The sequence below is a fragment of the Cetorhinus maximus genome, unplaced genomic scaffold, assembly GCF_964194155.1.
Source record: "Cetorhinus maximus unplaced genomic scaffold, sCetMax3.hap1.1 HAP1_SCAFFOLD_2066, whole genome shotgun sequence".
In the NCBI taxonomy this organism is placed as follows: Eukaryota; Metazoa; Chordata; class Chondrichthyes; order Lamniformes; family Cetorhinidae; genus Cetorhinus; species Cetorhinus maximus.
Genome location: NW_027598006.1, coordinates 727 through 16234, shown reverse-complemented (window position 1 = coordinate 16234; position 15508 = coordinate 727). Strand labels below are relative to the sequence as shown.

At 47.0% G+C, this 15508-nt stretch overlaps 1 protein-coding gene across 2 annotated transcripts; it reads right to left on the bottom strand.

Moving 5' to 3' along the window:
• Positions 1-239: 239 nt before the first annotated feature.
• On the bottom strand, positions 240-15297 carry ankrd40 (ankyrin repeat domain 40). Of its 2 annotated transcripts, none has more exons than XM_078537221.1 (5): positions 15130-15297; positions 9327-9475; positions 6991-7239; positions 6141-6322; positions 240-1850 (listed from the first exon to the last, which is right to left on the bottom strand). In XM_078537221.1, exons 1-5 carry the CDS (start codon positions 15258-15260, stop codon positions 1710-1712), a joined length of 852 nt encoding a protein of 283 aa, XP_078393347.1. In that variant the 5' UTR covers positions 15261-15297; the 3' UTR covers positions 240-1709. The 2 variants fall into 2 exon arrangements, with proteins under 2 accessions (XP_078393347.1, XP_078393348.1); XM_078537222.1 differs by having other exon boundaries at positions 9381-9475; positions 15130-15285.
• Between the last annotated feature and the right edge of the window lie 211 nt (positions 15298-15508).

Genomic DNA, 15508 nt, shown 5'->3' with positions numbered 1-15508 from the left:
TCTGCTTGGGCCCATTGTTAAACATTGAACTCTTTGCAGGTGAGAACAGAAGCATGAGGGGATACTCAGCTGTATCAGCATGCTCATGATGCACACATTACCAGATACTCAGACACAGACATACATGTTAACAGACACACACATCTGCAGACAGACATAAAAGCACATGCAAACATACACCCACACGCAGACACAGTCTGCACACTTGCACCCCATACACATAGACATAAACGCTTCACTGCACGCAAACCTTGTTTTATTGATACAGTTATTACATTTTCAAATCCTGATTATAACAGTTTAGAAAAAGTGCTTTAGAATGTGGAAGGAGTTAAGGAAAGGCATATATAAAAATAGCAAATCTCTAAATGCATAGGTTCAGTAAGTGATGTCAGAGCGAGGACCAAATGTATGTGGAAACGGGAGGTGTCTGTCTGAAACGTCACCCAGGACTTACCATGAATAAAGTCACTAGCAATAAACACTCGGGATGTTAAAAATGTGGAAGAGAATGGGAACTGGAATAATTTCTTCTGACACTGGGTGGCAGCAAAGGTGACAATAGAAAAATAGTTAGTTTTATTTTAAAGTTTTCTTAAAAAAATAAATTGTTGACTTGGGGAATGGACCAGGATGGGACAATGGGAATTGGCAGGGGCGGGGGGAGAGTGACAGGGAACAGGGGGCTATGGGGAACGGGGGTTGGGTGGGGAGTCGGGGGGTGGGGGTTGGGCGGGGAGTGGGGGGGATGGGGGGTGGGGGTTGGGCGGGGAGTGGGGGGGGAATGGGGGTTCGGCGGAGTGGGGGGATGGGGGTGGGAGTTGGGTGGGGAGTTGGGGTGGGGGTTGGGCACGGAGTGGGTAGGGAGTGGGGGTGTGGGGGTGGGGGTTAGGCGCAGAGTGAGGGGGTGGGAGTGGGTGGGGGGTGTTATGTGGGTCAAAGCTTTGATAATGAAGGGCGATTGCTCTAACCAGAGAGGCTGGGACGTGAGTGTGTGCTCATGGTCTTGGCCTTTTTGAACCATGTGGCTGAAATCAGGCTCTTGTACAATCCCATCCCGCAGCGCCCCCACCCCCTCACTCCGATCACACCCCCACCCCGGGGACTGCAGGCTGCTCAGTGTGGCTTCCAGTCACCTTGGGTGTGATAGGCTGAGGTACAGGGTCTGTATCTCCTACTGCCTGGGGGTTAAGCAGACAAGATGGTCACAATTTTCATGCAAAGGAACTGCTAACCAGGGCAGCCCATTTCAAAAACCTGCTGAGGCCCCTCCCAATCAACAGCGAAAGATGGAAATCACTGCCCCCCAAATCTCCTGTTTCCAAAATAACAGGGAATTCAGCAGCTGACACCCTCCCTGCTGTCTCGATCCTGACACCCTCTGCGCTCCCGCAGTCAGGTATCCTCACTGGAACTGCCAGGGTGGGATGGGAGAGTCCAGACTGGGGGAAGAGGGGGGTTGGCAGGAATGGGTGAGGGAGTGTTTATTGAATTAGTTTTTATTTGTTATAAGGGGAGGCAGCTTAAAGTAGTGTTAGCGACTCTCCAGTAACCATTGGAATTAACCTTACAGACATCACAGAGAAGGAGGCCATTCGGCCCACACTGAGATTTGCCCTTTCTTACAGATAGTAACAGTCTTCAGTTTACACTGTGTGGGTGGGATAATCCCAGTGATGGCTGCTCACAGTGAGACACGGAGGGAAGTTTCAGTAGGTCAGTGTTGCGGCTCCCTGATTGTAGCAAGGGCGTTCAGTTAGTGCAGCTGGTGAGGAGCTTGGGTTAGTGTCGCTTTTCAGTAAAACAAACTCCAACTCCTGGAAATTCTGAAGCCTCGCAACTTCCTTATCCTAAACATCAAGTCAAATAAAACATGTTTGAGACATGACAGGTTTAACGTAAACACAAAGTCAGGGAGCATGTAGAGGGAGGGATGAACAACAAGTAAGGTGTGTGATCGGGTGGAAGGCAAGAGTGTTAAATGACAAAAGAGACTATGGGAGTGATAATGGGACAAGTAAAGAAACAAAAGATGTGTCTAGAGAGATGACAGAAGCAGAATCATTAACAAAAGGTCCTGTTTGAGAAAATAGGAGCAGAAGTTATAATCTGAAACTGTTGATCTCAATATTGAGTCTGAAAGGCTGTAAAGTATCTAAACGAAAGACAGGCTGCTGTTCCTACAGCTTGTATCAGCTTCATTGGAACAGTTTAGGAGACTGGGGACAAAAGGTTCAGACTGGGAGTGGACAGAGAATAAAATGACGTGAAACTGTATGTCATTTAATTTCTCTTGCTCTCCACCCTTTCCTCACCACTCTGCTTCCTCTCTAACATTGGCCAGTTCTATCGAATGGCTATCAACATTAACTTTATTTCTCTCTTCAGGGATGCTGCCTGACCGACAGCGGCTTTCCAATATTTTTTGTTTTTATTTCAAATAAAACATTAACTGCGGGAACCTATTTTCAAATAAAGGATGTATTGGTTTGTGACAGTGAGGGGTGTGGGATATATCAGAGTGTTACAGTGAGGGGTGTGGGATATATCAGAGTGTTACAGTGAGGGGTGTGGGATATATCAGAGTGTTACAGTGAGGGTTGTGGGATATATCAGAGTGTTACAGTGAGGGGTGTTGGGTATATCAGAATGTTACAGTGAGGGGTGTGGGGTATATCAGAGTGTAACAGTGAGGGGTGTGGGGTATATCAGAGTGTTACAGTGAGGGGTGTGGGATATATCAGAGTGTTACAGTGAGGGGTGTGGGGTATATCAGAGTGTTACAGTGAGGGGTGTGGGGTATATCAGAGTGTTACAGTGAGGGGTGTGGGATATATCAGAGTGTTACAGTGAGGGGTGTGGGATATATCAGAGTGTTACAGTGAGGGGTGTGGGGTATATCAGAGTGTTACAGTGAGGGGTGTGGGGTATATCAGAGTGTTACAGTGAGGGGTGTGGGGTACATCAGAGTGTTACAGTGAGGGGTGTGGGGTATATCAGAGTGTTACAGTGAGGGGTGTGGGGTATATCAGAGTGTTACAGTGAGGGGTGTGGGGTACATCAGAGTGTTACAGTGGGGGGGTGTGGGATATATCAGAGTGTTACAGTGAGGGGTGTGGGGTATATCAGAGTGTTACAGTGAGGGGTGTGGGGTATATCAGAGTGTTACAGTGAGGGGTGTGGGATATATCAGAGTGTTACAGTGAGGGGTGTGGGGTATATCAGAGTGTTACAGTGAGGGGTGTGGGGTATATCAGAGTGTTACAGTGAGGGGTGTGGGGTATATCAGAGTGTTACAGTGAGGGTTGTGAGGTATATCAGAGTGTTACAGTGAGGGGTGTGGGGTATATCAGAGTGTTACAGTGAGGGGTGCGGGGTATATCAGAGTGTTACAGTGAGGGGTGTGGGATATATCAGAGTGTTACAGTGAGGGGTGTGGGGTTTATCAGAGTGTTACAGTGATGGGTGTGGGGTATATCAGAGTGTTACAGTGAGGGGTGTGGGATATATCAGAGTGTTACAGTGAGGGGTGTGGGGTATATCAGAGTGTTACAGTGAGGGGTGTGGGGTATATCAGAGTGTTACAGTGAGGGGTGTGGGATATATCAGAGTGTTACAGTGAGGGGTGTGGGGTATATCAGAGTGTTACAGTGAGGGGTGTGGGGTATATCAGAGTGTTACAGTGAGGGGTGTGGGGTATATCAGAGTGTTACAGTGAGGGGTGTGGGGTATATCAGAGTGTTACAGTGAGGGGTGTGGGGTATATCAGAGTGTTACAGTGAGGGGTGTGGGATATATCAGAGTGTTACAGTGAGGGGTGTGGGGTATATCAGAGTGTTACAGTGGGGGGTGTGGGATATATCAGAGTGTTACAGTGAGGGGTGTGGGGTATATCAGAGTGTTACAGTGAGGGGTGTGGGGTATATCAGAGTGTTACAGTGAGGGGTGTGGGATATATCAGAGTGTTACAGTGAGGGGTGTGGGGTATATCAGAGTGTTACAGTGAGGGGTGTGGGGTATATCAGAGTGTTACAGTGAGGGGTGTGAGGTATATCAGAGTGTTACAGTGAGGGGTGTGGGGTATATCAGAGTGTTACAGTGAGGGGTGCGGGTTATATCAGAGTGTTACAGTGAGGGGTGTGGGATATATCAGAGTGTTACAGTGAGAGGTGTGGGGTTTATCAGAGTGTTACAGTGATGGGTGTGGGGTATATCAGAGTGTTACAGTGAGGGGTGTGGGATATATCAGAGTGTTACAGTGAGGGGTGTGGGGTATATCAGAGTGTTACAGTGAGGGGTGTGAGGTATATCAGAGTGTTACAGTGAGGGGTGTGGGATATATCAGAGTGTTACAGTGAGGGGTGTGGGGTATATCAGAGTGTTACAGTGAGGGGTGTGGGGTATATCAGAGTGTTACAGTGAGGGGTGTGGGGTATATCAGAGTGTTACAGTGAGGGGTGTGGGGTATATCAGAGTGTTACAGTGAGGGTTGTGAGGTATATCAGAGTGTTACAGTGAGGGGTGTGGGGTATATCAGAGTGTTACAGTGAGGGGTGCGGGGTATATCAGAGTGTTACAGTGAGGGGTGTGGGATATATCAGAGTGTTACAGTGAGGGGTGTGGGGTATATCAGAGTGTTAGTGAGACGTGTGGGATATATCAGAGTGTTACAGTCAGGGGTGTGGGATATATCAGAGTGTTACAGTGAGGGGTGTGGGTATATCAGAGTGTTAGTGAGAGGTGTGGGATATATCAGAGTGTTACAGTGAGGGGTGTGGGGTATATCAGTGTTACAGTGAGGGGTATATCAGAGTGTTACAGTGAAGGGTGTGGGGTATATCAGAGTGTTAGTGAGAGGTGTGGGATATATCAGAGTGTTACAGTGAGGGGTGTGGGTATATCAGAGTGTTACAGTGAGGGGTGTGGGTATATCAGAGTGTTACAGTCAGGGGTGTGGGGTATATCAGAGTGTTACAGTGAGAGGTGTGGTGTATATCAGGGTGTTAGTGAGACGTGTGGGATATATCAGAGTGTTACAGTCAGGGGTGTAGGATATATCAGAGTGTTACAGTGAGGGGTGTGGGTATATCAGAGTGTTACAGTCAGGGGTGTGGGGTATATCAGAGTGTTACAGTGAGGGATGTGGGGTATATCAGAGTGTTAGTGAGAGGTGTGGGTATATCAGAGTGTTACAGTGAAGGGTGTGGGTATATCAGAGTGTTACAGTGAAGGGTGTGGGTATATCAGAGTGTTACAGCGAGGGGCGTGGGGTATATCAGAGTGTTACAATGAGGGGTGTGGGGTATATCAGAGTGTTACAGTGAGAGGGGTGTGGTTTATCAGAGTGTTACAGTGAGGGGTGTGGGGTGTGGTGTATATCAGAGTGTTAGTGAGAGGTGTAGGATATATCAGAGTGTTACAGAGAGGGGTGTGGGTATATCAGAGTGTTACAGTCAGGGGTGTGGGGTATATCAGAGTGTTACAGTGAGGGGTGTGGGGTATATCAGAGTGTTAGTGAGAGGTGTGGGTATATCAGAGTGTTACAGTGAGGGGTGTGGGTATATCAAAGTGTTACAGTCAGGGGTGTGGGGTATATCAGAGTGTTACAGTGAAGGGTGTGGCGTATATTAGAGTGTTAGTGAGAGGTGTGGGATATATCAGAGTGTTACAGTGAGGGGTGTGGGTATATCAGAGTGTTACAGTGAAGGGTGTCGGTATATCAGAGTGTTACAGTGAAGGGTGTGGGGTATATCAGAGTGTTACAGTGAGGGGTGTGGGTATATCAGAGTGTTACAGTGAGGGGTGTGGGGTATATCAGAGTGTTACAGTGAGGGGTGTGGGGTATATCAGAGTGTTACAGTCAGGGGTGTGGGGTATATCAGAGTGTTACAGTGAGGGGTGTGGGTATATCAGAATGTTACAGTGAGGGGTGTGGGATATATCAGAGTGTTACAGTGAGCTGTGTGGGGTATATCAGAGTGTTACAGTGAGGGGTGTGGGATATATCAGAATGTTACAGTGAGGGGTGTGGGGTATATCAGAGTGTACAGTGAGCGGTGTGGGTTATATCAGAGTGTTACAGTGAGGGGTGTGGGGTATATCAGAGTGTCACAGTGAGGGGTGTGGGGTATTTTTATTACCTTTCGCAGCAGTGTGTTGGGCAGTTTCCTGATCTTTTCCACTTGCTCAGGATGGACACTGAGCTCCTGACAGCTCACTGAGAGGAGTGCTTGGTAGGTGAGTTCCCTTCGGTCAAGCTCCACCTCGATGAAGTCATTGTCCCGGATGGCAGGATTCTGAATGCGAACTTTCAATATTAGCTCTGCAAGGACAGAGACAGCAGCAGCTTAGAGCAGTGTATCATGAGTATCAGCCTATGTCTTCCTTTGAAGAGATGGGGCTGCACCATCTCAGAGAGTTAGCCCAGTTTGTAATCTCAGGCTCAGGAATTTCTGATTCTTTTTCGCTCAGAGTCCAGAAGTAACTGGGACAGTTTCAGGATGGACAGTTGAGAATTAACTTAATCAATAAGACAACAGCTTCCTGGGCTCTTTTAACTGAGACCAGTCATCTGGACTGTATGTATCCTAAACAGTATTATAGCCACCCCCTTGCTATGTGGCATGTAACAGCCACTGTCCTGTATATATTGTTTAGGGTGTTAATCACTGCTCTGTATATATTCTGTAGGGTGTCACAGCATGTTCTGTGTACATTTTTTAAAAGTTTACTGTTGTGTAACAGACATGACCAACTCACTCTTGACCTATATCTATCCCTCAATCAAAATCACAAAACATAGATTACCGGGTCATCATCATATTGTTAACCACATTAATAATAAAAATATTGGTGGAATACAGATGTTAGTCTGTAATGCTAATACAATCAAAGTAGAAGCAGAAACATTTACTGCCACTGCAGAGTGTGCTGGGACTGAGTGTGCCCTCTCTCTACAAACACAGTCGGTCACGTACCCACCATCCATACCTCGTTCGTTTACAGGGAAGGTTCCAGTAAAAAATAGCGGCTGGAAGGTTGCTGGGGGTCCTGCTGGTGCCCCGTTCTGTGCTGGTAGTGCTAGTGATGGTTTGGGACCAGTTGGTGAGCCAGTAGCTGGAGCCTGGGAACTGTTGGCCTCCTGATTCTCCTTGTACGGGAAGGGGGGATTTGCCAGGTAGTTGGGCAAGAACGTAAGCTGGGATTCTCCATTAACCACAGGTTCCGAATCCTCATCAACTGTAGAGAGAGAGAGAGTAACAGCAGTGAGCACCACCTTCACTCAATACTTCCCCTTCCACACAACAATAGCTTGCATTTACATAGCAGCTTTGACACAAGGAGATATGAGGGCAGGTAAGGAAATAGGGAAAGAAAGATTCACATTTATATAACACTTTTCACAACCACTGGATGTAACCAAATACTTTACAGCCAATGAAAATACTTTACTGATGTAGGAAATGCAGCAGCCAATTTGTACACAGCAAGGTCCCACAAACAGCAGTGTGAAAATAACCAGATAATGTGTGTTTGTGATGTTGATTAAGGGATAAATATTGGTCAGGACACTAGGGATAACTCTCCTGCTCTTCTTTGAAATGGTGGCTGTAGGATTTTTTATGTCCACCTGAGGGGACAGACAGGGCCTCGGTTTAATATCTATTTAAAATATGACCTCTGACAGTGCAGCACTCCCTCAGTATTGCATTGGATTGTCAGCCTGCATCTTTGTGCTCAGGTTCCTGGAGTGGGACTTGAACAGACAACCTTCTGACTCAGAGGTGAGACAGCTTTGCACAGAGCCAAGACTGACAGTGACCAAAAGCTCGGTCAAAGAGATAGATTTTAATGGACTTCATGAAGGAGAAGAGAGAGGTAAAGGTGTAGGGAAGAAATTCCAGAGTTTAGAACAGCTGAAGAGGCCAAAATTGGGGAAGCACCAAGTTCTTGGCGAGTTCTTTTTAAATTTATGAGATGTGGGTGTCGCTGGCCAGACCAGCATTTATTGCCCATCCCTAATTGCCCCTTGAGAAGGTGGTGGTGAGCTGCCTTCTTGAACCGCTGCAGTCCATGTGGTGTAGGTACACCCACAGTGCTGTTAGGGAGGGAGTTCCAGGATTTTGACCCAGCGACAGTGAAGGAACGGCGATATATTTCCAAGTCGGGATGGTATGTGACTTGGAGGGGGACTTCCAGGTGGTGGTGTTCCCATGTACCTGCTGCCCTTGTCCTTCTCGGTGGTAGAGGTTGTGGGTTTGAAGATGCTGTGGAAGGAGCCTTGGTGAGTTGCTGCAGTGCATCTTGTAGATGGCGCATACTGCTGTCACTGTGCGTCGGTGGTGGAGGGAGCGAATGTTGAAGGTGCTGGATGAGGTGCCAATCAAGCGGGGCTGCTTTGTCCTGGATGGTGTTGAGCTTCTTGAGTGTTGTGGGAGCTGCACTCATCCAGGCAAGTGGGGAGTATTCCATCACACTCCTGACTTGTGCCGTGTAGATGGTGGACAGGCTTTGGGGAGTCAGGAGGTGATTCACTCGCCACAGAATTCCCAGCCTCTAATCTGTTCTTGTAGCCACAGTAGTTGTATGGCTGGCCCAGTTTAATATCTGGTCAATGGTAATCCTCAGGAAATTAATGAGATTTCAGCGATAGTAATGTCATTGAAAATCAGGGAAACATAGTTAGATTATCTCTCATTGGACGTGGTCATTGCCTTCATAAAGGACATTAGTAGACCAGATTGGTTTTTATGATAATCTAGTAGTTTCATGGCCAGCATTACTGGTACTAGCTTTTTTTCTATATTTTATTTAATGAGCTTAATTTAAATTCCCCAGCTACCAAGCTGCGATTTGAGTTTATGTTTCTGGATTATTAGTCCAGACTTCTGGATTGCTAGTCCAAAAACATAACCACTATGCACAATGGAGGAGGTTACAGAGATAGGGAGAGGCAAGACCATGGAGAGATTTGAACACAAAATAAGTTTAAAATCAAGTCATTGCTGTGCTGGGAGCTAATGTAGGTCAGTGAGTGAAGGTACTGATGGATGAACAGAACTTGGTGTAAATTAGGATATGGGCAGCTGAGTTTGACAAGAGCTTAAGTTTACAGTGAGTGTGAAGTGGGAGGTTGTCCCTGCCAGGATATTTGACTTGGGCAATATTACATCCAAAAGAGATGGAGGGAGGGAGAGAGGAGAGAGAGATACCTGGATGAGAGTTTCTGAGTGAAATAAATATTAAAATACTGAAGCAGATAGACAAAGAAACGTGATGCACCGATGGACAGGGTAAGAGGAGGAATAAAAATTTCATCAAGTCACCTCCTAACATTGCTCGGATTTCCGGTTTCATTGTAAGCTGTGCTGCACTTTCACCTTTGTTTGTGAGGATGTCTTTATCAGCCCCGGCATCAAGCAAGCAGGACACAATCTGGCTATGACCACGTTTGCAAGCCCAGTGCAAACAGGTCCTGTAATGCAAGCAACAAACACAATCACAGGATAGTCAACAACACAGGGCACAGAAACAACTGCATAGCAGGGTAAAAGGGGAGCGTCTGTGTGGAATCTGATTGCATCAATGGTCACTCTTTTTGAAAGAGTGGGAGGAGAGAGCAATAGATCACCATCACACCATGAATGTGGAAATAAGAAACTGAGAGTGAAGATTTCCACAGTTCACTAATAGTGAACTCACTATCAAAAAAACACAGGCTTATGACATCACCATAAATAGTGAATGGAGGTGATTTGTCTGAATATTCTAGGAAAAAGGAACTTGCATTTCTATAGCGCTTTCCATAACCTCAGGACATCCCAAATTGCGCACACGTTTTTTAAGTGTGGTCGTTGTTGCAAGTTAGAAATGCAGCAGCCAATTAGCACACAATCTCCCAAAAACATCAATCTACACGAACATATGAATTAAGAGTAGGCCACTCGGCCCCTCAAGCCTGCTCCACCATTCAATAAGATCATGACTGTTCACTGAATGTAACCTCAACTCCACATTCCTGCCTGCCCCCGATAACCTTTCACCCCCTTGTTAATCAAGAATCTATCTAGCTCTGCCTTAAAAAATATTCAAAGGCTCTGCTTCCACTGCCTTTTGAGGAAGTGAGTTCCAAAGACATACGACCCTCAGAAAAAATTTCTCCTTATCTCTGTTTTAAATGCGTGACCCCTTATTTTTAAACAGTGACCCCTAGTTCTAGACTCTCCCACAAGAGGAAACATCCTTTCCACATCCAGCCTGTCCAGACCCCTCAGGATCTTATATGTTTCAATCAAGTTGCCTTTTACTCTTCTAAACTCCAGCAGATAGAAACCCAGCGTGTCCAACCTTTCCTCAAAAGACAACCCACCTATTCCAGGTGTTAGTCTAGTAAACCTTCTCTGAACTGCTTCCAACACATTTACATTTTTCTTTAAATAAGGAGACCAATACCGTACACAACACTCCAAATGCGGTCACACCAATGCCCAGAATAACGAAGCATAACCTCCCTACTTTTGTGTTCAATTCCCCTCACAATTAGCAATAACATTCTACTGGCTTTCCTAATTACCTGTTGTACCTGCACACTAGCCTTTTGTGATTCATGCACTAGGACATCCAGATCCCTCTGAATCTCAGAGCTCTGCAATCTCTCACCATTTAGATAATAAGCTTCTTTATAATTCTTCCTGTCAAAATGAACGATTTCACATTTACCCACATTATACTCCATTTGCCAGGTCTTTGCCCACTCACTTAACCTATCTAAGTCATTTTGTAGCCTCCTTATGTCCTCTTCACAACTTAACTTTCCTACCTATCTTTGGGTCATCAGCAAATTCAGCAACCATACCATCTGTCCCTTCATCCAAGTCATTTATATAAATTGTAAAAAGTTGAGGCCCCAGCACTGATCCCCAAGGCACACCACTCGTTACATCTTGCCAACTAGAAAATTACCCATTTGCGCATATCCTCTGTTTCCTGTTAGTCAGCCAATCTTCTATCCCTGCTAATATGTTACCCCCTACACCATGAGCTTTTATTTTCCGCAATAACCTTTGATGTGGCACCTTATCAAATACCTTCTGGAAATCTAAGTACAGCACGTCTACAGGTTCCCCTTTATCCACAGCACATGTGACTCTTTCAAAGAGCTCCAATAAATTGGTTAAACATTATTTCCCTCTCACAAAATTGTGTTAGCTCTGCCTGATTACTTTGAATTTATCTAAGTGCCCTGTTATAACATCTTTAATAATAGCTTCTAACATCTGTCAAAGGGAAAATGTTAAGCTAACTGGCCCGTGGTTTCCTGCTTTCTGTCTTCCTCCCTTTTTGAATTAAGGAGTTACCTCCTAGTTTCCAATCTAATGGAACCTTCCCCAAATCCAGGGAATTTTGGAAAACTTAAACCAACACATTAACCATCTCACTAGCACTAGTTTTAAGATCCTAGGATGAAGTCCATCAGGACCTGGAGATTTTGTCAGCCCACAGCCCCAACAATTTGCTCGGTACCACTTCTCTGGTGATTGTAATTTTCTTGAGTTCCTCCCACCCTTCCAATACTTGATTTACAGCTACTTCTAGGATGTTATTTACATCCTCTGTAGTGAAGGTCGATGTAAAATACCTGTTCAATTCATCTGGCATCTCCTTACTTTCCATTATTACTTACCAGGCTCATTTTATATAGGACCAACGTTCACTTTATTAACTCTTTTCTTTTTCAAATATCTACAGAAACTCTTACTATCTGTCTTTATATTTCTAGCTAGCTTTCTCTTGTATTCTAATTTTTCCTCCTTATTAATCTTTTAGTCATTCTTTGCTTTTTTTATATTCTGTCCAATCTTCTGAACTGCCACCCACCTTTGCACAATTATTTACTTTTTCTTTCACTTTTTTAGTTAACCACGGATGGTGAGTCCTCCCCTTGGAAGGCTTTCTCAATGGTATGTATCTATTCTGTGCATTCTAAACTATTCCCTTAAATGTCTGCCACTGCATCTCTAATGACCTATCCCTTAACGTCATTTGTCAGTTCACTTCAGCTAGTTCTGCTTTCATGCCCTTAAGTTTAAAATACTAGTCTATCCATCAAACTGAATGTAAAATTCAACCATGTTATGATCACTACTACCTAGGGGCGCCTTCAACTATAAGGTCATGAATTAATCCTATCTCGTTGCACAATACCAGGTCAAGTATAGCCTGATCTCTGATTGGCGCCAGAATATGCTGTTCTAAGAAACTATCCCGAAAACATTCTATGAATTCCTCAACTAGGCTATTTTGCCCATCTGATTTTCCCAGTCTATAAAATCCTCCGAGGTTATTGCCATACTTTTCTGACAAGCTGCCATTATTTCTTCATTTATACTCCATCCTACTATGTGGTTACCATTAGGTGGCCTGTACACCACTCCCACAAGTGAGTTCTTGCCTTTAATTTTTCTCATCTCTACCCAAACCACTTCTATATTCTTGTTTCCTGAAATTAGATCATCCCTCTCTAATGTGCCAATACATAATTAATTAACAGAGCCACGCCTGCATCTTTTCCTGTCTGTCCTAAATGTCATGTACCCTTCAATATTCAGGTCCCAATCTAGCTCATCCTGCAGCCATGTCTCTGTAATGGCTATCAGGTCGTACTTATTTATTTCTATTTGAGCTATCAGTTGTCTGTTTTGTTTTGATGCTATGTGCATTCAGATTCAGAGCCTTTAGTTTTGTCCTTGTACTATTTTTGTAACCTCTAGCCTTATCTGTTGATTTACCTTTCGATTTGCACTCTCTGTCCCTTCATGTTGCCGTCTGTTTATCATTTTCCATCATTTCCCATACTTCTGCCTTGTCTTGTTCAGACGTAGACCGTCCCAACGGTACAGCCCCCCCTTCCCTGATACAGGTGCCAGTGCCCCACGAATCGGAACCCACTTGCCCCACACCAGGCTTTGAGCCAACTATTCATCTAATTTTATTTACCCTATGCCAACTTGCATGTGGTTCATCTCTGGTTTATTAACTTTTGAGGTTTTGCTTTGTAATTTAGTGCCTAGCTCCTCATACTCTCAATGCAAAAGCTCCTTCCTACTTCTACCTATGTCGTTGGTACCTACATGGACCATGATGACTGGATCCTTCCTCCTCCCACCACAAATTCCTCCCCAACCCTAAGCAGGTATCGCGAACCCTGGCACCAGGCAGACAACACAGCCTTCTGGATTCTCGCTCTACGCTGCAGAGAACAGTGCCTATCACTGACTCTACTGTCCCTTACTACCACTACATTCCTGTTTGCTCACCCCAGCTTGAAAGGCTTCCAGTACCATGGTGCCATGGCCAGTTTGCTCATCCACTCTGTAGACTTTGCTTTTGTCCACACAGTTGCAAGCATCTCAAACCAGTTTGACAATTGCAAAGTCTGAGGCTCCTCCACCTGCCTCACCCACAGTCACACCCTCCTGTCCCTCATCGCTGACCAAAACAGGTGACCTTATTCTAAGAGATGTGACCAACTTCTGGTGCAAAACGTCCAGATATTTATCCCCTTCCCTGATATTGCGCAGAATCTGCAGTTCGGCTTCCAGATCAATAATCCTGATGCAGAATTCTTCTAGCTGCTTACACTATCTGCAGACGTGTTTGTCCTGGATCACCTTGGTACCCAGGAGCTCCCACATTCCACAGCTGCAAGGCAACACCTGTCCAGCCATTGTTAATTATGGATGTTTAGTTACTTTAATTACTATCTTAATTTAGAATAATTCCTTTCTGTACTACAATTCACTGTACTTATTAAATGCTAGTAATACCTTCAATTAAGAGTTATACCTTTCTTAATACCTAACTGGCTTACCAGTTACTCACCAACCAGCTCCTTCCGCTGCACCAAAGAAAGAAAATAAGAACAACTCCTCCCCGCCTCACCAAACTCTTAACTTTATTCGGCTTGCGATCTGCACTCTGACAATGACCAGGGAATCTGATTTTTTTTGTAAAATCGGATAAGGGCTAAATATTGGCTTCGGGGCACCAGAGAAAATTCCCCGCTTTTCTCCAAAATAGTGTCAGGGCATCTTTAATGGCACAGGAATAACAGACAGGGCCTTGGTTTAAGGCCTTCTCCAAAAGACAGCCCCTCCAACAGCACGGCACTCCCTCGGTGTTGACCCTCCGGCAGTGCGGCACTCCCTCAGTACTGACCCTCCGACAGTGCGGCACTCCCTCAGTACTGACCCTCCGACAGTGCGGCACTCCCTCAGTACTGACCCTCCGGCAGTGCGGCACTCCCTCAGTACTGACCCTCCGGCAGTGCGGCACTCCCTCAGTACTGACCCTCCGGCAGTGCGGCACTCCCTCAGCACTGATCCTCCGGCAGTGCGGCACTCCCTCAGCACTGACCCTCCGACAGTGCAGCACTGACCCTCCGGCAGTGCGGCACTCCCTCAGTACTGACCCTCTGACAGTGCGGCACTCCCTCAGTACTGACCCTCGGACAGTGCAGCACTCCCTCAGTACTGACCCTCCGACAGTGCGGCACTCCCTCAGTACTGACCCTCCGACAGTGCGGCACTCCCTCAGTACTGACCCTCCGGCAGTGCGGCACTCCCTCAGTACTGACCCTCCGGCAGTGCGGCACTCCCTCAGTACTGACCCTCCGGCAGTGCGGCACTCCCTCAGCACTGATCCTCCGGCAGTGCGGCACTCCCTCAGCACTGACCCTCCGACAGTGCAGCACTGACCCTCCGGCAGTGCGGCACTCCCTCAGCACTGACCCTCCGACAGTGCAGCACTGACCCTCCGACAGTGCGGCACTCCCTCAGTACTGACCCTCTGACAGTGCAGCACTCCCTCAGTACTGACCCTCGGACAGTGCAGCACTCCCTCAGTACTGACCCTCCGACAGTGCGGCACTCCCTCAGTACTGACCCTCTGACAGTGCAGCACTGACCCTCCGGCAGTGCGGCACTCCCTCAGTACTGACCCTCTGACGGTGCAGCCGCTCTGACACTTGCGGTGTGAGGTGAGGTGGGGGATGCTTTTTACCGGGTTTGACTGTAACCTCGGGTCAGAGATGCCGGAGCTGAATCCCCCTCGGGTCCGGGACCCACTTACCAGCCGTTCACCGGGTTTTGACCGTTCACTCGAGCCCCGCAGCCCAGCAGCTGTTGCACCGACTCCGGGTCCCCGATACTCGAGGCCTCCCGCAACCGCTCATCCAACTCGAGCCGCGGATCCGCCGCCATCGCGCCCCCGGAGGCCCCGCCCCCGACTCGGCTCACGGGCCCCGCCCTATCCGACTCGGCTCAGGGGTCCCGCCCCATCCGACTCGGCTCACAGGCCCCGCCCCATCCGACTCGGCTCACAGGTCCCGCCCCATCCGACTCGGCTCACAGGTCCCGCCCCATCCGACTCGGCTCAGAAGCACCGCCCCATCGGACTCGGCTCACAGGCCCCGCCCCATCCGACTCAGCCCACAGGCCCCTCCCCATCC

Coding starts and splice junctions, on each gene's coding strand:
- ankrd40 (XM_078537221.1), bottom strand. CDS start 15,260: ATGGCGGCGGATCCGCGGCTCGAGTTGGATGAGCGGTTGCGGGAGGCC. Junction 9,476..15,129: donor CAAAACCCGGTGAACGGCTG/GTAAGTGGGTCC, acceptor CTTGCATTACAG/GACCTGTTTGCACTGGGCTT. Junction 6,323..6,990: donor CTTCCCTGTAAACGAACGAG/GTATGGATGGTG, acceptor CTGTCCTTGCAG/AGCTAATATTGAAAGTTCGC.